This window comes from Gadus morhua, chromosome 9 (genome assembly GCF_902167405.1).
Source record: "Gadus morhua chromosome 9, gadMor3.0, whole genome shotgun sequence".
NCBI classification, from domain to species: Eukaryota; Metazoa; Chordata; class Actinopteri; order Gadiformes; family Gadidae; genus Gadus; species Gadus morhua.
Genome location: NC_044056.1, coordinates 18,111,584 through 18,138,552, shown reverse-complemented (window position 1 = coordinate 18,138,552; position 26,969 = coordinate 18,111,584). Strand labels below are relative to the sequence as shown.

Genomic DNA, 26,969 nt, shown 5'->3' with positions numbered 1-26,969 from the left:
TGTAGGTCCAGTTTAGAAATACAGATGCACCGCTTCACACATCACATTGCTTGTGACATAATCTACCTGGCTATATTGGGAGGAGGAGAGAGCAGTTGGGCGGGTCTGGGATATAGTCCTCAATAAAAACTGCCGGGCTTGGTCCAAGATCTGCGAGGGCTCCATCTGACAACAAGATACACATCCATCATCATCTATCAGTTCTGTCCCGCTGTGGTAGAGAAAGCTGTGAGTTGATGCACAGTTAAAACCCACTGTATATAATACGTTTCAATCCATAGCCCCTCACCTGATTGATATTGGGTGTGTGTCCATCAAGGAAGAGTTTAAACAGGTAGGCATAGCAGAGGACGGCAGTGTGGAGGAAGCCCGGACACAAGACGGCCCTCTTCAGCAGCTCAGGGCTCTGCTCCAGCAGCACGCTGGAGGAATAAACATACCCATGGTCTGCATTTTGCCTTCTTACAACATAATCAACAAAACACAAACATTCAATTGTTTCTATTTTGCTGTCTCACTGCTGTGGAAATGTGGTGACATGAGGAAAAAGATAATCACCTGTAGAATGCAAATGACCTCAGTCGTGTGTACTCATCCAGCGTTGCCATGGTAACAGCCTGGTAAGGACCTTGATCTAGTAAAGGGGGGGGGGGATCAGTGAGTGTGTATGTCAGTGATTTAAAGATAAAAGCACAAAGATGTAGAAGAGTTCTAACTGAACGATCATTCAGCGAAGATAAAGTCTTGCCACAGCTTCCGGTTACCATCGTCTGATGTGTTAACACTATGAATTTGGACTTTGTCTCTAAGTGCCTGGGAGGACAGAGGCAGGCAGTTCAGTGTACCGGCTGGCTGAATCTTGAATATAAGATGCCAGTCCTGAGAGTCCACGAGCACCGTCAGGAGGTCGGTACACATCTCCCTGGACCCCAGCCTGCCGGACTCCTATGCACAAACAGCACAAGGGGATCAACTAGTTCATATTTTTTGAATTATGTTTTTTATGACTACCGGTAGTTAGTTACGTGTTACACACATATATATGTATATATATATATATACATATATACATATATATATACATATATATATATATATACATATACATACATATACATATATATACATATACATATATATACATACACACATATATACACATATATATATATACACACATATATGTATGTATATATATATACACCGGTATGTGTATATATATATATGTGTATATATATGATATATGATATATATATATATGTGTATATATAATCATAATACATTTAATTTAGAGGCGCCTTTCAAGACACCCAAGGTCACCTAAAGACACCCAAGGTCACCTATATATATACCTATATATATACCTATATATACCACTATATACACTATATATACTATACCATATATATACCTACATATATATATATTTATATACCTACATATATATATATACATATATATACATACATATACATATATAATATACTGTAGACTCTAGATTATATATATATATATATATATACACATACACATACACACACACACACACACACACACACACACACACACACACACACACGTATTGATGCACGTATACTGGTAGGCTCGTCAATTGAGTGTATCAGGTCGCCAAACTTAAATCTATCATATTTGTAAAGTTTGCCTTATTGTATACATTTTCGCTGAAGGCCAGTGTTTGTGTGAGAGCTTGAGACACCCATTAGTTTCAGTTTGTGTGTTCATCTGGGCATTACCTCGGGGTAGAGAACTGTTGCCAGAGTGTCGGTCACACAGAGGAAAAGTAGAAAGACCAACACCTGGAATGAAATCATAGCATTGATATATTGAGAGGTTTAAGGTTTGAAACACACACACTCACACACACAAGGTTAGGTTGAACTGGAATTGAGTCACACATTTGTCAAAAACAAACCAAAAATCCATATTTAAGCTTTATGCTTGTTCAGAGATAGGGGGGGAGAGGTTTCAAAGCTAGTAGTCACTCATCTGGTAAACAAAATGACACTCAACGTCATTACATGACATAGAACAAAAGATAACACAGACACAAGGTCAGACCACCACTACTGCCATGCTCAAATTGTTTAACTTGTGACCTATTTAGATCCATATGGGAAGTCACAATTTTGTAGGGCTTTTAAAGAATTTGCCAGATAAAATCTTGTTTCCTATAAAGTGCACCATTCATCCCCAAAGCACTGTAAAATAAGTGATCAATAAAGGACAATTATTTCCGCACCCAGAATCGTAGTGTTTTTTATATTCAACAGTTATATTCAAAAAAGTTGGTCGGCATATACTCTTTTGTATGCAAATTAGCTGCCACAGGGTGATGTGACCACCTCGAAGTCCAACTTCAACCCTCTCCACCTCTCAAATCTGCATCCAATGTAATTCCTGCTTTAGACCTCTTCTTGGCGCTCATTAGCCGCGTTTACATTAGTGGTGGATTCAATGATTCGTTTCCGTGACCCAGTTCGTGTGATTCAGTTCGCCACAAGGAGTCGTTTGCGAATCGTTCGTTCGTTCGTTCGTTCGTTCAGTCGAGTTTCCGGTAGCACTAACTCCACTGAGTCTGACTGACTCAGCTGAGAACCGTGCAATGGGGTCCATTCCATAATGCGATTTACCGCTACCGGAAACCAGGCTGAACGAACATACGATTCGTGAACGACTTCTCCAAGTTCAGTCGAGTTTCCGGTAACGGTGAATCGCATCATGGAATGCACGCCATTGCACGGTTCTCAGTTGAGTCAGTCAGACTCAGTGGAGTTAGTGCTACCGGAAACTCGTTCGTTCGTTCAGTCGAGTTTCCGGTGAATCGAATGGTGAACGAGACGACCGAACGAACGGGAGAGACGAACCGGTTCAGTTCGTTCGTCCTAAAGACTCGGTCATTCGAACCGGTTTGCGAACGAACGAGCCAACACTAGTTTACATGGCACATGTGATCCGCATAGATTTCTATGCGGCATAGATCTGTTCCTAAAATGTGTTCCGAATGTAGTGTATACATAGCAGTAACAAAAGTGTCCGTTATGTCTCTCGCGCACACCTGACGCATCTCTGGACACATCTCTGGACCGGCGGGATTTTAAATTGGATTTTAATGAAAGCACAGCAGGAGAGAGCGTTTCTCTGCCTGCTCCTTAAATTAAGAAGGAGCAGGACAGCGCAGAAACGTAAATTTCTCGTCAGATCTTTATATTTACCCTAAGCTCCGCCGCAAACAAGAGGAATTTGGATGCGAGTCCGCAGCCAAGACTGTTGGGGGAGAGAGTGGTCTTACGGGAATTTTGTGACCAGGAATCCTCGAAGGTCCAATTGCGCACTACTGCACATGCCATCTCTCTAAGTTAAAGGAGCATTTCACCGGTGGAGGCATGAAAATGTATTGAAATTGGGTCCTATATGTAGTCGAATAATAAAATAAAATTCTAATTTGGTGCAGTCTTGACCGAGAAAAGGCAGAAAGTGACTTTTTGGCGCTTGTGGATTGAAGACAACAACTCCCACCATGCACAGCTTCGCTGGCGGCCACTCCCGCTGATCATCTCCGCCTATCGGACACCTCCTTGTTCCATCTACTAATGGAACAAATCAGCGTGGAGCTTGAACCGACGTCACTAGAGTAGTGACGCCAGAGCCCGTCATATTAGACATTCTCTGGTCTTACGATAATCATCCCCTCTTACACTTCCTATTTTCTTGTACGCAAAAATCGTCATATTGCGTCATTAAAAACAGGAAGTGTTGGAAATCGATAGATCTCTCCAGTCTCTCCAGAAAATAAGGGAATGATGCTAGACCATTCAAAAATTCTAAAAATACAAAGCTTATGTGAAATGGGTGAAGTTGCCCTTTAAGAAGTATTTTAACGTTCAGCCTGCAAAAGTACTAGTAGTAGCCTACTCATTTACAGTTATTTCGGACGCGCGCGGGCACGTCATTATTAAACACCCATGTCCCGTCGCTAAGCAAACGGACACGCTTACCGGACTACTTTAACGGAGTGATAACAAAGACGTGAATCAGGCAATAAATCCACTTTCCTTGACAGCGGTGAAGTTCGGTGTGCTTAAAAGTACCGACGGAGCTCAGTGGACCAATGGCGAACTGCTGCGGCTGCTCTAAGTTAAACCCCAATCTATTCGGAATAAGTGTATACATGGCGATTAAAACGGACTACACCACCTCTTCTTCTATTCGGCATAGAATCTATGGCGAACAGATAATTGTATTCCGAATGAGGCGTATACATGATCATTTTCTGTTCCGCATAGAAATCTATGCGGAACAGATGTGTCCATGTAAACGCGGCTACTGTCTTGTAAGTGGACCTAGGTCTTTAGGCAGCTGAAGGCGCTGGGCTTTCAGTAGTTCAGCCATAGCAAGACCCTCATTTAAACCCTTAATAATTTGTGTTCAGTACAAGGAACCATAAGGATTAGGGAACTGATACCCAAGTGGAACACAGCCATAGTCCCCTATGGCTTGCAACATGGCCCAGGCAGAGTGACAGGTAAAAGCAGTTCCTTCCCACCTGTGTGCAGTGCTTGTCCTTCGTTTGCACTAGTGTTTCCAACGTTTCCCTGAAAGCCTGCCCCTTCTTCCCTTGCAGACCCCCCTGGCCTCCCCTGGCGAGGTGCAGACTGGCAGCCAACAGCAGAGCTGGAGCTTCAGGCAGTGGAGACAGCGCCGCCTGCTGTGAGCTGCAGATGGTGAGATAGAAGACACATTCAACACATGGTAAAGTCAAGAGGATCAACATATTGCCTGGAAAGCCCAAGTGTTATGTACACAGTTCAGATGGATGATTCAGCGCAGCATTAAGCTTGAACTGCTCACACTGCATATTGTTTCTTCCACATTACTACTATTAATCTCAGAGGAGTCACGCCGTGTTGGGTGTTTCGTTAAGGAAGCTGTTCAACAAAAGAAACCGAATTTGCGGGAGAGGATGAAGCTTTCGGAAGGGGATTTAATAAGTCTTTCTGCAGCGGCCAGACTACACAGTGTTGATTTGAAATCTTTACAGACAAATTGAACAGTTTATTACTGCTGGCCGAGATTGTGTTCACCAATATCACGCTTACAGATCCTAACATGATGCCCTGTTCCCCCATATTGAGCTCGCCTGCCAATAAGACTTTAGATATTGATCTTAAGTCTGATCCGGGAAACTAACAAACCATAAAAGCCCGAACTAGAAAATGACAATTCTTGTCTGTGTGAGACTCAAGACCTACGATACACTGTGAGGTAAGAGGTACGTATGTCCTGGAGTATTGATATTTCTTACAATCATGCGACAGTAAAAGAATAGGACATTGCTCCATAGTTCTTTAAGGATGATTAAAGGAAAATGGTTACACGAGGGCCCAGTGCAGACAGTCAGGGATGGTCTTCAGCAGCTCTGGCAGCGGGTCTTCATCACGGAGACGCTGCCACACAGATGTCAGCATAGGTGACAGTCGACCCCACCAGTGCTGTACAGGACACACACACACACACACACACACACACACACACACAGACAGACAGACAGACAGACAGACAGACAGACAGACAGACAGACAGACAGACAGACAGACAGACAGACAGACAGACAGACAGACAGACAGACAGACAGACAGACAGACAGACAGACAGACAGACAGACAGACAGACAGACAGACAGACAGACAGACAGACAGACAGACAGACAGACAGACAGACAGACAGACAGACAGACAGACAGAGTTTAAGAGTAATTGATCGGAATGACCACAATGACTTCCACCACCTTTTGAAGCGGGAAGTGAGATGTGGGACGTCACGCCAAATTCAAGAGTCAAGAAGTTGTATGCAACATACTGCAGTGGAATATATATTTTTTATAGATAATAGATATAGATAATTTCATCATAATAAAATGAAATAACGAAATGGAAAGCTGTTGTCCAGACTGTGTTGAAATAGATGCTAAAGATCTAAACGACTCTCTAGTTATACCAGGACAGGGTAGGCTCATCATTAACTATAGGATATTGTTTGGAGCTTATAGTCCAGTTCACATCAACGTCTGTGTACCACGGTGGAGACGAGAAGCAGAGGACAGCGCAGGGGGACCCCAGACCACGCCCTGTTGACCTCCGTGGAGGAGCTGGCACACCGCGCACTGGCGCTCAGCATACCCTGGGGGGGGGGGGGGATTACGTCAGTACTGAAGGATGGGAGCAGAGAGATGTGTGTGGGGCAGTGTAGACGGGCGATCTGGGATCTCACCCTCAGAAGGTGTGACGTGACATGGTAGGGTAGCACTGCAGCCGGAGAGCACAGCCTCCTCTGATGCACACACGCAGACCCGAAGGAAAGCAGGGGGAACACACACGCACGCACACACACACACACACGCGCACACACACACACGTGAATGTTATTAGTTTCTATGCTAATGGTATGTGTGCAACTGCATATTTTATACATAAACAACACCTGAAGCAGATCTGACTAAACATCACAGCTCATCAAGTAGTACATCTGCTCACCTGATACTGGTTGACATGCTCTATGCAACTGTGGAAGTTCAGAGTCCATCTCTGGTCTGCGTTCCTCACTGCAACAACCAACAACTCCGCTGGGAGGGCTAGGAGAACTCTGTGACACAAAGTCAAGTCGAGTCAACTTTATTATCTAGCACATTTCATAAACAAGGAAGACTCCATGGGGTTCAGATAAAACATGTCATACAATAAAACTTGTCATACAAGGTTAAAGTTTTTAACTTTGCTTTAAATGTAGTCAGAGTTGAGGCAATTCTCAGATCTTTAGGAAGTTTAGTGTAGCTATGTGTTGAATAGCATCATTTCAGTAATATACTTTGACCTTAACCGTTTTGAAATGAATCCTCTGACATACTGGGTGCCAATTCAGGAATTCTAGAATTGGTGTAATGTGTCAAAAAAAAAAGAGGTAATTTTTAGAACTCTATAAGCTGCATCTGAAAAAGACCTGGAAAGATCCCACGTTTTTCAAAGTCTTGATTAGACATGAGTCCTCATAGTCAGTTCTTAAGTGATAGTTGGTCAATGTTATGACCAACTAGTGGGTGTTGAAAATTTTATCGTAATCCATAATAACACAAAGAATGGAATTACTTAACGTTCGCATAACAATGGTTACCAATGTTGTTATTTTGGATCATTAGTTGTAGAGGGATCATGTAGTTAGTTCAGATACACAGTTACAAATGGAGACAAAGTAGTTCCTGTTTTGTGAATGTGACCTGAGCCAGTTCAATAGTGTGCTGGATGACAGGGTATTGAGCGGTGAACAGGGTCGAGTGTGTGTATGTACCTATTCCATGCGTGTAATGTTTGCTGTAGGCGTAGCTCTCTGCCGATGCCCTGTGAGTCAGAGGAGGAGCATCTCACGGAGAGCAGCTCAAAGAGGAGCTGACGTACCTCCTCCTTGCCTCTATGACCGCTCAGTTGCATCTCATAAACCAACTCCTAGAAAAACACAATGATATCTAAGTGAGTAGAAAACCCCAAAACGACTGATACATTGTGAGATGGGAGGTAGGTCCTGGAGTATGGATATTTCTTATAATCATGTGACAGTTAAATAATAGGTCATTGCTCCACAGTTTGTTAAGGAGGCCTTAAGGAAAATGGTTCCATGAGGGCATCAAAAGCTGCACCTCAACATAGGCCCAATCCCATTTCTTCCCCTTACCCCTCCCCCCTTCCCCTTACCCCTTCAAAACAAGGGGGGAGGGGTAAGGGAGTAGAAATGGGATTGGGCCATAGAGTAAAAGATAAGCAGGAGAAGGACATTCTACATTCTAAACATGCAGCTTATGATGCAAATGTTGCACTTAAGTGTTTTTTTTTACTTTTACAAATGTATGAAAACACAGACCTGTAATCTAGATAGGATGTCTGGTAGACATGTGCCTGTATCTTGAAGTCTTGGGCTACTTCTCCCCAGGCTTCTGTAGGAAACATTGAGCCAAACACATTGGCCTTCAGAAAAGGTTCCCTAATTTAAGTTCCTATACTGTATGTCCATACAGTATAGGAACTTGCCGACAATGTCCATCCATCCACTGTTTTAAGATTGTTTAACTCTCTTGTTTAAAAACCTCCAGACTTATCATCTGCAGATTTAGTTTGAACGGTTCATAATATTCTGATTTATCAGCGTACAAATGGTCCTGAATTTCCTGTTGGGATTAATAAAGACAATCGTATTTTATCCAGGAGTAGAATGAGGTTTTAGCTATTGTGTTCTCTCAAAGACAAAAAAAGAATTGTAAGCAGTAACCACATTGACGCAAAACCCTTTTACTGATTGAATTACTTTCAGGACCTGTTGGAGAGGAGGTCCTGAGGGGACCCTTCTTGCTGGTCCATGATGGCGTTGAGTATGAGGGTGCACAGAGCTCTCATGTCCCCTCCGCAGCCCCCCTGCTCCACAGGACCAGAGAGGTAGCACTCCATGCAGGCCCACCGCTGGTACTCCTGCCTAGATCACACACACGTCAGAAAATGAAACGCAACGATTGTGTGTGTGTGTGCAGTGGCGGTTTTAGGTACGGGCAAACCAGGCAGCCGCCCGGAGCGGGATATTTGTGGGGGGCGCCAAATCACATGGGGGGCGCCACGAGCGGTAAAAAAGAAATCGCGCTGCGTAGCGGTTATCAATGAAGTACTACATAACATTGTGTGGGGAATAGGTATTTTGGCGCCCCCTCTGGCTGCAGGCGCACACCTGCTCGTTGTGAAGGTGCCGTGCACAGACGGAATGAAACCCCCACTGAAGTCCGTAGGTTCACGATACAACCTCCCCTTGGCTTTGACTCCCTCAAGAACATGAACCACGACATGGAGGAGAAAGGGATTGTTGGCGGCGAATGACTCCCGCTTGAGCCCCGTTGAGGGACCACCGCCGGAGGCGGAGGTGCCTAAGCGCTGCCCGGCAACAATCCCTTTCTCCTCCTTGTCGCGGTTCAGTCTACTTCACATTGATGTGGACGTGGAAGAACCAGGAACGTCAGAGAACCCAACGCGGTCGTTTGAGATTCATAATATCGGCTCACACAGCTTTTGGCCGGGATAATATATATTATATGATATAGATATCTATGTAGGCTATATGATAATATTTAGGTATAGAGCTCCAGGACTCCCGTGTGTTCTAGAATATTTACAGAACATGGCTAAAGGCTGTGTGCGCCTCCATTGCAATACATCCACTGTAAACAGAGCGCATGGTACCGTGGCTGCAAGCTGCTCAGGGCCACACCCCCACCCTCCTCCTTGACCCGCCTCGCTCCTCCTCATTTGCATTATAGCTACAGACACCAAAACAGCGCATTTGGGGGAAGCTCAATGTGCGACTGGCTTGGAGTGGCTGTAACTCTGCACCACGGCTGAATTTCGGGAACGTCTTTGAATACTGTGTTAGTTGCCCACTAATACCTATATTAAGAATACATAAAATAGCATGTCATGGGACCTTTAACATCAATCCCGATGCCCCAGTGCAGTGACGGGGACACTGTGCTGCGGAAGGCGCCGTCGACCGGAGGAGACGTAAAACCGAGGTGCTGACTCACTGAGGTCATAAAACATCCCAGGGCACTTATCGCAAAGAGTAGGGGTTTCCCCGGTGTCCTGGCCCAATCAGACTCATTCAATCTGGCCCCCTAATCATCCTCCGGTGTAATTGGCTGACTCATTAATTCCCTCACTCTCCACCTCAAGCTGCTGTGTGGTGAGCGTTCTGGGGCAGATTGGCTGCCGTGCATCACCCAAGTGAGTCCTACACACTGGTGGTGGTTTGTGAGGTCCCCCCTTCATTGTAAAGCGTCTTTGAGTGTCTAGAAAAGCGCTATATAAATTCAATCCATTATTATTCTTTTTTTTGTGTGTGTGTGTGTGTGTGTGTGTGTGTGTGTGTGTGTGTGTGTGTGTGTGTGTGTGTGTTTTCGGCTATGTTCAGTGTGTGTGCATGTGTGTTTTCGGCTATGTTCAGTGTGTGTGTGTGTGTGTGGCTATGTTCAGTGTGTGTGTGTGTGTGTGTGTGTGTGTGTGTGTGTGTGTGTGTGTGTGTGTGTGTGTGTGTGTGTGTGTGTGTGTGTGGCTATGTTCATTGTCATGTGTACGCGTGTGCGCATGCATGTGTGTGTGTGTTGTGAGTATATGCATTGAGGCGTTACCTATCTTGGTCAGATAAGAAATCTTCATTTCGCTGTACTCTTAGTTCAGCCGCCAGCCACTCCGACAAAGACAACTTGATAAAGGGGAAAAAGAAATAATCGTTACATCATTCCTCATCTATCAAACCCCAACACATTTTAAAAATAATTTTCCTAGCCTTTGTCTGCCATTTCTAGCAATTCCCAGCCTTTGTAAAAAGCAGTGTTGGACAAGAGGTGTTGCTGATACTATGCATTTGAGCTTCTAGTCAAGTCTAGTCAATTTTATTTGTATGGCCCTCTTCATCCCGAAATGGCCCGTGTCTGGGCTAAGCCCGTCCCAAATTGCAAAGACGTTTTACAGCATTTAAACACATGAGAAAGCAATGTATATATTTTTTTATCATTGTTATCTAAACTAAAGAAGATTCCAATCCCAAACCAAATAAGAAGCATGATACAAAAATAGTTACGTGAACAGCAATACCGTAATATAATATACACACTATATATATTGTGGGAAGGCAGAGACTTATTAAACCAGTCCAAACCATATCATTCTCTGATTAAAATTTGCTAAACCAGAGGCAAAAAACATGAAGAACAAACTTCCCTTTTTTTTTTAAGACCAAAGAAATATGTCTTACTTTTGTTGTTTATGTCTTCAAAGTTGTTTTTGAATGCATTAAACCAAAATAAAAGGATTATCCGGTGTCATGGCTCAATTTTGCAACTAAAGATTTTGTAAAATCAATAGCAACTAAGAGAGTTTCAGAGGAATTAAGTAAATCACCTCCAATCAGGATAGATTATATTTGTCGCCATCTGATGTCCGTATTGTGCAATTGCAATTGTTTGGCTTTGGAGGCCATGTATTTATGAAAATACCTTTCTGTGAAATGTTGGCTTTTACAAGCCAACATTTCACACACAATGGGAAATGTATTGAAAATGCCCTCCTCCCCCTCACCCTGTATTGCGGTAGCTGTGCCAGTTGGCCGAAGGTGGGGTTCCTCCAAAGCTGCAAGGCAGAATTCCTCCATGTGGCCACGCAGGTGCCAGCGGTGCCTCCCCAACACCTAGGGTCCCACTCCTGCCCCCCGTCAACCGGAGGGGGCTCTCTGAGGGTCTCAGGGGAGGGGGCACTCAGTGGGGCCCTGCGAGCTTCAGGCAACAATCTCGGGACGAGGTACAGGAGCTGAACACAAAGCACACGTATCAGGTTCTGCCGTTTCTGTTGAGCTACAATCACCACAACCAGAGGAGAAGTTAGGATAGTATCAAGATGCAGTTTCTAGTCTGTTGCCCCAAATAAACCATAGACTCTAGAGCATAGATGCAATGTTCAATCCTTTATTCTGGGCTCAGGCACGACATCCAAAACAACTAGCACAGTCCTTCAGGAAAATAATAGGAGCATGCAGGATTAACACTCAGAATAAGGACACATGAAAGAGTATCACTGAAAGACTGTGCTGGTTGTTTTGTGAATCCTGCCTGAGCCCATGAATTAAACATTGAACATTGTATCTTGGCTCTATGGTCTATTTAGGACAATGGACTGGAAACTGCTCCTTGATTTGATTCTTACTTCTACATTTAGCGAGCAAGACCAGAGTTAAGAAGAGAACTACATCAGATCTTAACTTCTACATTTGGCGAGCAAGCCAGGAGTTAAAAAGAGGTCTACATAATCGTAAAGGTCCCATGACATGCCACCAGGTGTGAGTAAGATTAGCCTTACACCGGTTTCGAAAATCTGGCTCTTATGACCCTTGACTCTTATGACCACAAATGGGCGTTTCCAGGGCCGGCGCTGGCGGTTTCGGTGCCCCAGGCGACTAGGTGCTGGATAGATCAGTCTACCAGCCTACCCAGTCGACTGAAGCAAATATTGCTCATCTATCCGTCACACATCTAGGTGGACAAGATGCAATGTTCAACTTCTGCAGAAGCTTTGGTTGGAATGTTTGACAGTGCAGCATATGTGTGAGCATCAAGTGGTTGTACCTTCTTTACAAGGCCCGTGGGTATATAGTCCTGCAGCTCTTGTAGCGGTAGTGGGTTGCTTCTGCAGATACCATAGCACACAGCGGCCACGGAGGTCCTATAATAATGAAAAAAGTCACATTGGTCAACTGTTGCGTTAGTACACATACTCACTGTGTCTGTGAGTATGTGTGTTTATGGTTACACTTCATAAACTGTCAAGTCAGCTTTCAAAATTGGGCCTGGTTTCCAGTATGATGAAATGACCCCACATGAACTGTTTGTCACTTACATGTCGACTGATGATAAGAGCCCATGAGAGTTATCTCTAATGAGCCCTTTTCCAACAATGACAATTAGGGGTATGGACTTTACGTGTGCAGTTTTCCTGGATGCACACTTGCGCCACAAAAACAACTTCATTGTAACAACAGGTCATGCAACTCTTCGTCCCCCTGAAGAGCAAATTAAAATACCATCCTAAGGGAGAGCCCAGAGTCCATCTGTAATTAGGGGCCAAAATAATCTTGATCTTTGCTAAATCAAATAAAATAACAATTCTTTATTAGATTTTTTAAAACGTTTTGATTCTCCAGCAGAATAACTTTACCAACAATGAGAATTAGGGGTATTTCACTTTACATGAAGGGCTGTGCAGTGTTCCTGGATGTACACTTGCGAGACAAAAACATGTTAATTGTAACAACAGCTCCTGCAACTCTTTGTCCCCCTGAAGAGCAAATTAAAAGACCAGCCTAAGGGAGGGCCCAGGGTCCATCTGTAATTAGGGGCCAAAATAATATTGATCTTTATCATTATTTGTATAAGTTCATTAGAATAACAACTCTTTATTTGACTATTTAGGATAACCTTTTAAGAGGAGATAGATACAACTTGGTGATTCAGGACTTTTCTGTTTGTTATCAGCTCGTAAGATGCTTTGGACAAAAGCATCTGCCAAATGACTTAGTAGAAATGTAGATCTAAAATGCATCGGAAATGTCAAATGTCAATAATTAAGATCTGTTTCTGCTTGTTAGCTCCCAATAATGCACAGGTCCAGGAAATAAAAATGAGGTCACATTAAAAACGTTTATATAATTGTCACCCTAGATATTAGTTAGGAGCACAACAAGACCATCAGAATCAACGTTTCACCTTTCAGGCTAGGGGGCTTGGATTGCAAAAGCATGGACACCATTAGGTGAAGACATAGGTCAGGATTAACCAGGGTAAAGTTAATCCAAATAGGACCATAGGGGGCGCAACAGCAACCGATAGAAAACTTTGAAGAAGCATAACTCCTCTCATCTTTGACATACGGTCATTAAACTTTGGATGCGTATCACTAGACCCAAGTTGAGGCTATTCCAACGTTATTAACTGCATAAAAAACATCTTCATCGTCTTTATAACCCCCCTGCTAGACTGGGCATGCAAGCATTGCGTCGCATAGGGAAACACTCCCACTCTCATCAATGAGAGCTGCTACACTGAGCCCTCCTAATGCGTAGCAGATGCACAGCAAAATGCTTAAATAGAATTGAAGTCTATTTTTATGCGAGGCAACGCCTTCCTCTATTGGGTAAATTGGGTTTTCGAAGAAAGTACGCCAGAATCGACACCACGTGTCCGGTGAAGCAGATCGTAAGGAACCGCAACAGCAATGTCAGGGAATGCAACTTGACCTGAGGCAGTACATAGCTGCGCTTTCATGCTCGGTGTAGCTCCCGGGTAAGGCTTGGCCCCCGATAAATGCTGCATGCACCATTAATTAGCGGACCAAGCACAAAGTGTGCTTGGTAAAAAATTTAATTAATTTGTCCAAAAACAAACCACTACATCTCCTGACCCCTTTGAGTTACAGTCATGACAATTTACCAACACGTGCATCTCCTCATGATGAACAAATCTGCCAATACAAATGGGCATCTTCTGTGACTAAAATTACCACAGTTCCTAGACGAATTGTTTAATTTGACAAATTTTGGGACTGTTTTGGTCGAAAGTTCTAACAGCTCAAGTACGATGTAGTCGCCTGATAAAGCAACATGTTCACCAGAGCCCAAAGTGCTCCAATCTCCAAGTAAGGAGCCAAAAGGTGGGGTTAACTTAAAGGTCCCATGGCATGAAAATGTCACTTTATGAGTTTTTCTAGCTGTCCTGCTCTGCCTTTGAAAAAACAAAGCTCAGATGTGGTGATTTGGAATTGTTCCCCGTATGTCGTCGTACAGGGACACGTAACCTCCCCTTTCACTGCTTTGCCAAATTAGCTACGACCGTGCAAGCCCCCCATGTTTGTGTGTGTGAATACACAAACTGTTGGCGCAAGTGTTGCACTTATTTGGTATTGGGATAACCGTTCTGTTGTTGGTATTATGGCGCATAAAACGTCGGGTGCTCTGGTATTTCCACAACGAGACTGTAGTGTTGGTTGTCTCAGCCATGGTTGAGGAGGAATTGGGGGAAAGGAACTTTTGCTTTGACTCCCTGAAGTACATGAACCATGACATGGAGGAGAAAGGGATTGTTGCCCGCGATTTTCTCCCGCTGGAGCCCCGCTGCGGGGGTCCCTCTGCAGCGGGAAGCAGCGAGGCTCGAGCGGGAGACAATCGTGGTCAACAATCGCGGGCAACAATCCCTTTCTCCTCCATGTCGTGGTTCTATCTACTTCAGATTGATGTGGCAGTGGAAGAACCAGAGACGTCGGAGGACCCGAAGCAGTCGTTTGAGATTCATAATATCGTCTGGAGCCGCACACAGCTTCTGGCCGTAATAATATATATTATATGATAAGGATCTATGTATAATATGATATTATTTAGATATAGAGCTCCAGTACTCCCGCCGGAGCACCCGGAGTGTTCTAGAATATTTACCAAACACGGCGAAAGGCTGTGTGTGCCTCGCCATAGCGATATATCCACTGTAAGCAGAGCGCACGGTACCGTGGTGGTAAGCTGCTCAGGGACACATCCCACTCTCCTCCTTGACCCGCCTCTCTCCTCCTTATTTGCATTAAAGCTACAGACACCGAAACATTGCGTTTGGGGAAAGCTCAATGTGCGACTGGCTTGTAGAGGCTGCAATTCTGCACCACGGATGAATTTAGGGAACGAATTTTCAAATACTGTGTTAGGGGCCCACTAATATCTATATAAAAGCATCCATAAAGTAGCATGCCATGGGACCTTTAACCCAAACATCATCAAACTTGGTGTAGTTAAAGGCACATGGGTCGAGATGAATTTCTCCAAAGTTTCAGATCCAAGTTCGGCGATATGGTGTGCTTTATTCATTAACTGATAATAGAAACTTTGGATGGTGATAATTTCTAACCACTTTCACCTATGGTCATGAAGTTTCGCCCACGTATGTGTCGCTTCATGGTGAACCAATCTGCTTCACGATGTCACGAGGTTATTACCATAACCTGTAACCAAATTTTTACCCCAATCAAGGCGGGGTTAAATTATGTCAATCTTCACCAAAGTTGGTGTAAAGGAACATAGGTCAAGTTTAAATAGGCTTATCTCATCTCATCGTCATCCGCTTATCCGGGGTCGGGTCACGGGGGGAGCAGCTCAAGCAGGGGGCCCCAGACTTCCCTTTCCGGGCCACATTGACCAGCTCTGACAGGGGGACCCCGAGGCGTTCCCAGGCCAGTGTTGAGATATAATCTCTCCACCTAGTCCTGGGTCTTCCCCGAGGTCTCCTCCCCACTGGACGTGCCTGAAACACCTCCCAAGGGAGGCGCCCAGTGGGCATCCTTGCCAGATGCTCGAACCACCTCAGCTGACTCCTTTCTAAGAAAAGGAGCAGCGGCTCTAATCCGAGTTCCTCACGGATGGCTGAGCTTCTCACCCTATCCCTAAGGGAGACGCCAGCCACCCTTCTGAGAAAACTCATCTCGCTTGTACCCGCGATCTCGTCCTTTCGGTCATCACCCAACCCTCATGACCATAGGTGAGGATAGGAACGAGGATCGACCGGTAGATCGAGAGCTTTGCTCAGCTCTCTTTTCGTAACAACGGTGCGGTAAAGCGAACGCAATACCACCCCCGCTGCTCCGATTCTCCGGCCAATCTCACGCTCCATAGTACCCTCACCCGCGAACAAGACCCCGAGGTACTTGAACTCCTTCACTTGGGCTAAGGACTCATTTCCTACCCGGAGTAAGCAATCCACCGGCTTCCTGCTAAGAGTCATGGCCTCAGATTTAGCGGTGCTGGTCCTCATCCCAGCCGCTTCACACTCGGCCGCCAGCCGATCCAGTGAGTGCTGAAGGTCACAGGCCGATGATCCAATGAGGACCACATCATCTGCAAAAAGCAGTGACGAGATCCTCAGACCACCGAACTGCAACTCCTCCCCACCAGGACTACGCCTCGATATCCTGTCCATGTATATCACAAACAGGATTGGTGACAAGGCGCAGCCCTGGTGGAGACCAGCATCCACTGAGAACGAACTGACTGGCTGCCGAGGACGCAAACACAGCTCTCGCTTTGGGAGTACAGAGATTGGATGGCCCTGAGGAGAGACCCCCTTACCCCATACTCCCGCAGCACCTCCCACAGTTTCTCCCGGGGGACCCGGTCATACGCCTTCTCCAGATCCACAAAACACATGTAGACTGAATGGGCATACTCCCAGGCCCCCTCCAGGATTCTTGCGAGAGTGAAGAGCTGGTCCGTAGTTCCACGTCCGGGGCGAAAACCGCATTGTTCCTCTTCAATCTGAGGTTCGACGATCGGCCGAACCCTCCTTTCCAGCACCTTGGAGTAGACTTTACCAGGGAGGCTGAGAAGTGTGATACCCCGGTAATTGGCACACACTCTCTGGTCCCCCTTTTTGAACAGGGGAACCACCACTCGGGTTTGCCACTCCTTTAGCACTGTACCCGACTCCCACGCGATGTTGAATAGGTGTGTCAACCATGACAGCCCCTCAACACCCAGAGCCTTTAGCATTTCTGGCCGGATCTCATCAATCCCTGGGGCTTTGCCACTGCGGAGATGTTTGACTACCTCAGTGACCACCACCAGGGAAATTGACGACGAAACACCATCAACCTCGAGCTCTGCCACCAACATAGAGGGCGTGTTATTCGGATTCAGGAGTTCCTCAAAGTATCATAAAATAGGCTTATGTTCATCCAAAATCAATCGCTACTGCTACCGATTGAAAATCCTGAAGAAGCATAACTCTGAACCTTTCGACATACGGTCATGAAAGTTTCAACACAAATTATCAGACTTCTGAGGCTAGCTGTGGCTAATCAATTATTGTCAATGGTATAAAAATAAGGTCTGAATGGTCTTTGTTAAGACTTGGCCCCATTAAATGCTGCTTGCAACTTTACTTAAAGTTTAAATATTACGTGAACATCGAGCTAGCCACATAAATAATGTTTTAATCTGAAGTCAAAAGTAAAAGTTGTCTTCAAAATAAAAAATCCACAAAAAGTTTAGTATTGCGTCATTAAGAGTATAAATGACGCAATACTAGATTATCCTGAGAGATAGAGGTCCATCCTCTTTGGGTAAAACTGGACATGAAGGAGGGATAATAATGAGATCCACTGGGACAACAATAAAATGAGCTAACAACTACATTTAGACTGCTGTAAAGCTCTACAGGGCTCCATAACAGCAGCAACCTTCCCATAAACAAAGAACAGCTTCAAATTCACCTGTTTAGTTTTTTTCTCTACTCGGCGCATAGAAGATCATTTACAGGATAATTCCTTAATTGGACTCAAGCATTTTCTTCAGATGGATGTTGATGATAATATGACACGTATTATCCTTGGGGGGCATGTACAGCTTTCAAAATATAGATATTTTTATTTCTCAATTACTTTTCTTCTCTTCATTCTAATTATCTGCAGTAATACCGTTGTTTTATATGTCATCTATGCCCATGAAAGCCTTCACAAACCCATGTATATTTTTGTTGCTGCTTTGCTTATGAACGCCCTGTTTGGAAGCATAACCGTCTATCCCAAACTCCTTGTGGATCTGCTGTCAGCAACCCAAACTATTTCCCGTCCCGCCTGCCGGTTACAGAGCTTTTTAATATACGTATATGCTAGTTGTGAATTCACACTGTTGTCAGCGATGGCTTTTGATAGGTATGTATCCATATGCAGACCTCTCCAATACCACTCCCTTGTCAGGACACAAACTGTCAAATTAATTTTGGTTTTAGCTTTTTGTTTGCCTAGTTGTAAAATTGGAATTGCTATTATTTTGTCAACTAATGCAGGACTATGCAAGTTTGTGATAATGAGAATTACTTGTGATAACTATTCTCTTGTCAAAGCGGGGTGTGGGGACTCCACCATAAGCAATGCTTATGGGCTTTGTGTAATGGTACTTTCTATACTTCCACATCTAATATTTATTATGTTTTCTTACGCAAGAATATTTTCTATTTGTCTGAGGAGCTCCAGGGATTTCAGGAGAGGAGCTCTCAACACGTGTCTCCCCCACCTTGTTATATTTCTGAACTTCACCATTATCATAATGTTTGAAATTATTCAAACAAGAATCCCTTCTGGTATTCCGCATATTGTTCGTCTTATAGTGTCTCTTCTGTACGTTGTGGTTCCTCCTCTCTTCAATCCTCTCATGTATGGATTTAAAATGCAAGAGATATCTCAACATCTTGTAGTACTATTCAAGCTGAAATAAAAAAAAAAATTGTCAGATGATGTGCTAGTAGACAGAGGACTACTAAATATATGCTTTTGTCAAATAAAACTAAATATTGTTGTTAGATAAGATGTTGTGCATAACTTAGAAATATAATAAGTGTGGAATTTGTTAGAAATGCATCCGTCATCTATTAGTGAGTTCAGTGCCTGCATGTTGTGCATGGTTCTGTAGGTGACAATATGGAATATGGAGAAATGGAGGGAGAGAAGTGTTTCTGGTTGTGTATTTTCAAAGTATTCTTCTGCTATCTCTTTTTAAAACTCTCAAATACTACTCCATACTCTCAAAAGGTTTTTCCTTTATTTGACCTTGTTGGCCATAACAGAGTGGAACTTCTAATATTTGTTCTTTATTAAAAGGGAGATATGGTAATATACACTCAAATATACATATGCTCATACTTGGCATTTTATTTTGTTATTAGAAACTCAACATAATAACTGCATACTTTGAAGTGTGTGTAAGTACAAGTATATTTAACTATTAATGTTAGATAAGATGTTGTGCATAACTTAGAAACATAATAAGTGTGGAATTTGTTAGAAATGCATCTGTCATCTACTAGTTAGTTCAGTGCCTGCATGTTGTGCATGGTTCTGTAGGTGACAATATGGAATATGGAGAAATGGAGGGAGATGTTGTGTTATTAGTCACTCAACATAATAACTGCATACTTTGAAGTGTGTGTAAGTACAAGTATATTTAACTTTTAATATTTGTTACACAATTGCTTTTTATATATTGTTAACTTTTTATATTATCACTGTAAATAAATAAATTATCCCATATATGGAGAAGCTAGATCCAGGGTTAGTCAGATAAGCCTGAAGATTAGTCTGATTTAAAAAGAGCATGCTAGGTGGTGAAAAACATAACTCGTTTAACCACCGGTCAGATCGCAATCCGACACAATCTATGTCAAATTATAGATTAGGTTCTGAATCTAAATAAAATGCATTAATTGGGAAAGCTCAATGTGCGACTGGCTCGTAGAGGCTGCAATTCTGCACCACGGCTGAATTTAGGGAACGAATTTTCAAATACTTTGTTAGGGGCCCACTAATATCTATATATTAAAGCATCCATAAAGTAGCATACCATGGGACCTTTAACCCAACCATCATCAAACTTGGTGTAGTTAAAGGCACATGGGTCAAGATGAATTTCTCCAGTTTCAGATCCAAGTTCGGCGATATGGTGTGCTACATTCATTAACTGATAATAGAAACTTTGGATGGTGATAATTTCTAACCACTTTCACCTATGGTCATGAAGTTTCGCCCACGTATGTGTCGCTTCATGGTGAACCAATCTGCTTCACGATGTCACGAGGTTATTACCATAACCTATAACCAAATTTTTACCCCAATCAAGGCGGGGTTAAATTATGGCTATCATCACCAAAGTTGGTGTAAAGGAACATAGGTCAAGTTTAAATAGGCTTATCTCATCTCATCGTCATCCGCTTATCCGGGGTCGGGTCGCGGGGGGAGCAGCTCAAGCAGGGGGCCCCAGACTTCCCTTTCCCGGGCCACATTGACCAGCTCTGACGGGGGGATCCCGAGGCGTTCTCAGGCCAGTGTTGAGATATAATCTCTCCACCTAGTCCTGGGTCTTCCCCGAGGTCTCCTCCCCACTGGACGTGCCTGAAACACCTCCCAAGGGAGGCGCCCAGTGGGCATCCTTGCCAGATGTCCGAACCACCTCAGCTGACTCCTTTCTAAGTAAAGGAGCAGCGGCTCTAATCCGAGTTCCTCACGGATGGCTGAGCTTCTCACCCTATCCCTAAGGGAGACGCCAGCCACCCTTCTGAGAAAACTCATCTCGGCCGCTTGTACCCGCGATCTCGTCCTTTCGGTCATCACCCAACCCTCATGACCATAGGTGAGGATAGGAACGAAGATCGACCGGTAGATCGAGAGCTTTGCCTTGCGGCTCAGCTCTCTTTTCGTAACAACGGTGCGGTAAAGCGAACGCAATACCACCCCTGCTGCTCCGATTCTCCGGCCAATCTCACGCTCCATAGTACCCTCACTCGCGAACAAGACCCCGAGGTACTTGAACTCCTTCACTTGGGCTAAGGACTCATTTCCTACCCGGAGTAAGCAATCCACCGGTTTCCTGCTAAGAGTCATGGCCTCAGATTTAGCGGTGCTGGTCCTCATCCCAGCCGCTTCACACTCGGCCGCCAGCCGATCCAGTGAGTACTGAAGGTCACAGGCCGATGATCCAATGAGTTCCACATCATCTGCAAAAAGCAGTGACAAGATCCTCAGACCACCGAACTGCAACACCTCCCCACCACGACTACGCCTCGATATCCTGTCCATGTATATCACAAACAGGATTGGTGACAAGGCGCAGCCCTGGCGGAGACCAACATCCACTGAGAACGAAACTGACTGGCTGCCGAGGACGTGAACACAGCTCTCGCTTTGGGAGTACAGAGATTGGATGGCCCTGAGGAGAGACCCCCTTACCCCATACTCCCGCAGCACCTCCCACAGTTTCTCCCGGGGGACCCGGTCATACGCCTTCTCCAGATCCACAAAACACATGTAGACCGGATGGGCATACTCCCAGGCCCCCTCCAGGATTCTTGCAAGAGTGAAGAGCTGGTCCGTAGTTCCAAGTCCGGGGCGAAAACCGCATTGTTCCTCTTCAATCTGAGGATCGACGATCGGCCGAACCCTCCTTTGCAGCACCTTGGAGTAGACTTTACCAGGGAGGCTGAGAAGTGTGATACCCCGGTAATTGGCACACACTCTCTGGTCCCCCTTTTTGAACAGGGGAACCACCACCCCGGTTTGCCACTCCTTTGGCACTGTACCCGACTCCCACGCGATGTTGAATAGGTGTGTCAACCATGACAGCCCCTCAACACCCAGAGCCTTTAGCATTTCTGGCCGGATCTCATCAATCCCTGGGGCTTTGCCACTGCGGAGATGTTTGACTACCTCAGTGACCACCACCAGGGAAATTGACGACGAAACACCATCAACCTCAAGCTCTGCCACCAACATAGAGGGCGTGTTATTCGGATTCAGGAGTTCCTCAAAGTGTCATAAAATAGGCTTATGTTCATCCAAAATCAATCGCTACAGCGACCGATTGAAAATCCTGAAGAAGCATAACTCTGAACCTTTCGACATACGGTCATAAAAGTTTTAACACAAATTATCAGACTTCTGAGGCTAGCTGTGGCTAATCAATTATTGTCAATGGTATACCAATAAGGTCTTAATGGTCTTTATTAAGACTTTTTATATATTTATATTACGTGAACATCGAGCTAGCCACATAAATAATGTTTTAATCTGAAGTCAAAAGTAAAAGTTGTCTTCAAAATAAAAAATCCCAAAAAAGTTTAATATTGCGTCATTAAGAGTATAAATGACGCAATACTAGATTATCCTGAGAGATAGAGGTCCATCCTCTTTGGGTAAAACTGGACATGAAGGAGGGATAATAATGAGATCCACTGGGACAACAATAAAATGAGCTAACAACTACATTTAGACTGCTGTAAAGCTCTACAGGGCTCCATAACAGCAGCAACCTTCCCATAAACAAAGAACAGCTTCAAATTCACCTGTTTAGTTCTTTTCTCTACTCGGCGCATAGAAGATAATTTACAGGATAATTCCTTAATTGGACTCAAGCATTTTCTTCAGATGGATGTTGATGATAATATGACACGTATTATCCTTGGGGGGCATGTACAGCTTTCAAAATATAGATATTTTTATTTCTCAATTACTTTTCTTCTCTTCATTCTAATTATCTGCAGTAATACCGTTGTTTTATATGTCATCTATGCCCATGAAAGCCTTCACAAACCCATGTATATTTTTGTTGCTGCTTTGCTTATGAACGCCCTGTTTGGAAGCATAACCGTCTATCCCAAACTCCTTGTTGATCTGCTGTCAGCAACCCAAACTATTTCCCGTCCTGCCTGCCGGTTACAGAGCTTTTTAATATACGTATATGCTTGTTGTGAATTCACACTGTTGTCAGCGATGGCTTTTGATAGGTATGTATCCATATGCAGACCTCTCCAATACCACTCCCTTGTCAGGACACAAACTGTCAAATTAATTTTGGTTTTGGCTTTTTGTTTGCCTAGTTGTAAAGTTGGAATTGGTATTATTTTGTCAACTAATGCAGGACTATGCAAGTTTGTGATAATGAGAATTACTTGTGATAACTATTCTCTTGTCAAAGCGGGGTGTGGGGACTCCACCATAAGCAATGCTTATGGGCTTTGTGTAATGGTACTTTCTATACTTCCACATCTAATATTTATTATGTTTTCTTACGCAAGAATATTTTCTATTTGTCTGAGGAGCTCCAGGGATTTCAGGAGAGGAGCTCTCAACACGTGTCTCCCCCACCTTGTTATATTTCTGAACTTCACCATTATCATAATGTTTGAAATTATTCAAACAAGAATCCCTTCTGGTATACCGCATATTGTTCGTCTTATAGTGTCTCTTCTGTACGTTGTGGTTCCTCCTCTCTTCAATCCTCTCATGTATGGATTTAAAATGCAAGAGATATCTCAACATCTTGTAGTACTATTCAAGCTGAAATAAAAAAAAAAATTGTCAGATGATGTGCTAGTAGACAGAGGACTGCTAAATATATGCTTTTGTCAAATAAAACTAAATATTGTTGTTAGATAAGATGTTGTGCATAACTTAGAAATATAATAAGTGTGGAATTTGTTAGAAATGCATCTGTCATCTATTAGTGAGTTCAGTGCCTGCATGTTGTGCATGGTTCTGTAGGTGACAATATCGAATATGGAGAAATGGAGGGAGAGAAGTGTTTCTGGTTGTGTATTTTCAAAGTAGCCTTCTGCTATCTCTTTTTAAAACTCTCAAATACTACTCCATACTCTCAAAAGGTTTTTCATTTATTTGACCTTGTTGGCCATAACAGAGTGGGACTTCTAATATTTGTTCTTTATTAAAAGGGAGATATGGTAATATACACTCAAATATACATATGCTCATAGTTGGCATTTTATTTTGTGTTATTAGTCACTCAACATAATAACTGCATACTTTGAAGTGTGTGTAAGTACAAGTATATTTAACTATTAATATTTGTTACACAATTGCTTTGTATATATTGTTAACTTTTTTATATTATCACTGTAAATAAATAAATTATCCCATATATGGAGAAGCTAGATCCAGGGTTAGTCAGATAAGCCTGAAGATTAGTCAGATTTAAAAAGAGCATGCTAGGTGGTGAAAAACATAACTCGTTTAACCACCGGTCAGATCGCATTCCGACACAATCCATGTCAAATTATAGATAAAATGCAGTCCAAATACCGCAGCTTCTGCAGTCCTGGAAGAAGCAACCAACTCCCGGCCTATTCAAGCCGGCCAGTGGCTACCGAAGCGAGAGGTTTGGGACCTCGTAGCATGCCGAGTGCGGTAAGAGGCCTCTGTTTGAACATTAATAAAGAAGAACCCTGGGGATTACGTGAAGGCTGGCTGTCTTTTAAAAGACTCTTTAGAGAGAAGAGGAGCTAAGGAAGATAGCCGCAGCTAACCCCTTTTCCCTGGGTTGGACTGTTCATGACTGCTGTCCTGTGTTTTCCCCCTCCCCAGTCCCTAACCAAGGAGTGATTTCCCCAGCTAAAGGGTACCCCGATCCGGGAAGAAGCTATGTCACCTTTTTGATCCCCTCCCCCTTTTTCATTTTGGCCCTGCAATAAAGATAACCTGCATGGGTTAAATCTGTAGCTTGTCTCATGGAAGTTATTAATTGCCCTTTCAAAAGAGCAGAGTACAGCCCTGAGTGCCACAGTATATAATGCCGGGGCAGAGTGGCACTTGTCCTCAAGAGTATTCTTTCAGCAATGGAGGGTTACAGCAGGTTGGAAACACGATGGGGATTGGCCTAAATTGCTATCATTCTATTTAATCTAAAGGCTCCGCCGTCAATGCTTTTCCTAATGGACTAAAGTAAAGCAGATAGCCAAGCCTGATTTTTTTAGCTCCGCTGGACCCAAGTCCCTTGGCGCATAGGATTCAAGAAGCCATGTATGTGCAGAACACAATAGTGATAATAAAAACAGAAAATATCGACCAAGAACATGCAAAGCGGTGATCAAGAGAATAAAGTGAGTCAGTAACCTCTGACTGAAACCTTCAATTCAATATAATCCATGAAAGGCCTGCCATGGTAACAAATGCCGGTTTTGAATTTCATTTATTAATTTCTGTAGGGACGTAAAGTTGCTTACTAAACATCACAAAAAATTTGTGGTGGGCTGTTACCGGTTTTAACGGCTGCGTTAACGCAAATTTTTTTATCAGACGATAAAAAAAATATCGCCGTAAATCTATTTTCAAACACTTCCTTGTTCGGACCCATCACGTTACTGAACTAACCAATCAGAAGCTAGAATTTAGACTGAGGTAAACGTGAGGGAATCAGAGCGGCAGATTCAACTGAATATCCTGATTGTGTTAAATATGTAAACATGTAAATATGTAAGTAATAATTGTGTAACAAATATGTAAATGATTAACTGACTAAACATGGCAAGTACATTTCTAGCAAATTAACTCCAATATAAATTAGATTAACTTATTCTACAACTTTCAAATATTTAACTTCTAAACCTTACATCATGGATTATTACACGGCGCTTCTCAATGCTGTAGACTGCTCCATTCACTTGCATGGGCCTTCCCAACGTTCAGCTGTCAATTATTTTTGTTTATGCTCCGTTCACTTGCATGGGCACTTCACAACTTCCGGCGGTGAATTATATTTGATAATTCACCGTTGCCAAGTATAATTGACCGCTGTCAAGGTAAACAAAATGATTTTTTGCCGTTTGCCACTTTAATCTAGATTAAAAAAAATATCTATGCCCACAACCACAAAAAATGCTTCTAAAATAATCTGCCTAGTCTAGCTTTGACTGAAATTGTTACTTTTAAATATTATTCCCCTGCATTGAGTCAAATAATTGTTTCCTAAAACATTATTTGTAAACACAAAACATGTTCACTAAAAGAGATGATGGTTGAGGAATATTGGTTTTGTGTGAATAATATTGTATATTAGGTAAGAAATAAGTGTGAATTGAAACAAAGGCCCACAAGCTGTGGTGGTAAAAAGTGGTGTTCAGGATCATCTGTTCCCCACCTCGAAAAACTGAGTTCACGATAAAGATTCTTACAAAATATTGTCCGCCGAGCTACCTCCGCCCGACACTGTCGAAGCCGTCCGGCAGCTCCGGCGGTGTACTCCAGGAGCTGATCTGCCGTCGAAGTTGGCAGGTCCGGCGGGGGTAGGTCTCAGCTGCAGTCAGATCAGCTCCCGGATTACAATCCCTTTCTCCTCCATGTTGCGGTTCATGGACTTCAGAGAGTCAAGGCCAAAGTTCCTTTGCCCAAATTCCTTCAACCATGGCCGAAATATCCCCCACTACGAGTCTTTACTTGTTGTGGAAGTGCGAGAGATTTCAGACGCAGTTTTTATGATTCATAATATCATCTGAGGCGCACATAGCTTTTGGCCGTGATATTAGATATAATATTATATAAATACCCATATATAATATTATGATTATTATATTATATTATAGGATATAGATATAGAGCTCCAGGAGTCTGCAAACGGCAACAATCCCTTCTCCTCCTTGCTGTGGTTCAGTCTGACAGCTCATTGGTCAATGGGCAGTAGCTCATTTGCATTAAAGCTACAGACACCAGAAACAGCGCATTCTGAAGGGACTGTAGGCGAGATTTTTTTTCTTAAAAGCTATTTCCAGCAAACAGCTTCAAAAAAATGTTTTCTGGAACTCAAATACTATGTTTACTTGTTGGGAAAACACTATAATACGTCTCCTTTAAGAAGTACAATAGTTGAGCGCTGCATGCAGCACTCACCTACCGGTAATTACATTCCATGATATAATAATTTTTTTGGATATGTCTGTACCTTTATGTTCTAAGTTGCAGGGTGCGAAATTTATGGTTACAGTGTGAATTTTTTGATGGTTCATTTAAATGTAA

The 26,969-nt window shown here is 43.4% G+C and overlaps 3 protein-coding genes across 5 annotated transcripts in view; 2 read left to right on the top strand and 1 right to left on the bottom strand.

The window, feature by feature from the left end:
- The window catches only part of fanca (FA complementation group A), a 109,492-nt gene that overhangs the window by 470 nt on the left and 82,053 nt on the right, over positions 1 to 26,969 (bottom strand). For 2 of the 3 annotated variants that reach the window (XM_030367318.1, XM_030367320.1), the window contains exons 26-41: positions 12,218 to 12,314; positions 11,178 to 11,405; positions 10,229 to 10,302; positions 8,377 to 8,532; positions 7,927 to 7,999; positions 7,360 to 7,514; positions 6,552 to 6,660; positions 6,289 to 6,348; positions 6,094 to 6,198; positions 5,395 to 5,510; positions 4,565 to 4,733; positions 1,755 to 1,817; positions 765 to 945; positions 559 to 634; positions 290 to 422; positions 67 to 165 (exon numbers count right to left, since the gene is read on the bottom strand). In XM_030367318.1, coding sequence (XP_030223178.1) covers positions 67 to 165; positions 290 to 422; positions 559 to 634; positions 765 to 945; positions 1,755 to 1,817; positions 4,565 to 4,733; positions 5,395 to 5,510; positions 6,094 to 6,198; positions 6,289 to 6,348; positions 6,552 to 6,660; positions 7,360 to 7,514; positions 7,927 to 7,999; positions 8,377 to 8,532; positions 10,229 to 10,302; positions 11,178 to 11,405; positions 12,218 to 12,314 — 1,894 coding nt within the window. The remainder of the gene's footprint in view (positions 1 to 66; positions 166 to 289; positions 423 to 558; positions 635 to 764; positions 946 to 1,754; positions 1,818 to 4,564; positions 4,734 to 5,394; positions 5,511 to 6,093; positions 6,199 to 6,288; positions 6,349 to 6,551; positions 6,661 to 7,359; positions 7,515 to 7,926; positions 8,000 to 8,376; positions 8,533 to 10,228; positions 10,303 to 11,177; positions 11,406 to 12,217; positions 12,315 to 26,969) is intronic. The other variant, XM_030367319.1, reaches the window with a different exon arrangement.
- On the top strand, positions 17,666 to 18,906 carry LOC115551528 (olfactory receptor 52E4-like). The gene has a single exon (XM_030367332.1). It carries the CDS (start codon positions 17,974 to 17,976, stop codon positions 18,892 to 18,894), a length of 921 nt encoding a protein of 306 aa, XP_030223192.1. The 5' UTR covers positions 17,666 to 17,973; the 3' UTR covers positions 18,895 to 18,906.
- LOC115551525 (olfactory receptor 52E4-like) lies at positions 22,333 to 23,659 on the top strand. The gene has a single exon (XM_030367330.1). It carries the CDS (start codon positions 22,593 to 22,595, stop codon positions 23,511 to 23,513), a length of 921 nt encoding a protein of 306 aa, XP_030223190.1. The 5' UTR covers positions 22,333 to 22,592; the 3' UTR covers positions 23,514 to 23,659.

Bases quoted from the DNA above. Each gene is read 5' to 3' on its own strand.
- LOC115551528 (XM_030367332.1), top strand. From the start codon at position 17,974: ATGGATGTTGATGATAATATGACACGTATTATCCTTGGGGGGCATGTA.
- LOC115551525 (XM_030367330.1), top strand. From the start codon at position 22,593: ATGGATGTTGATGATAATATGACACGTATTATCCTTGGGGGGCATGTA.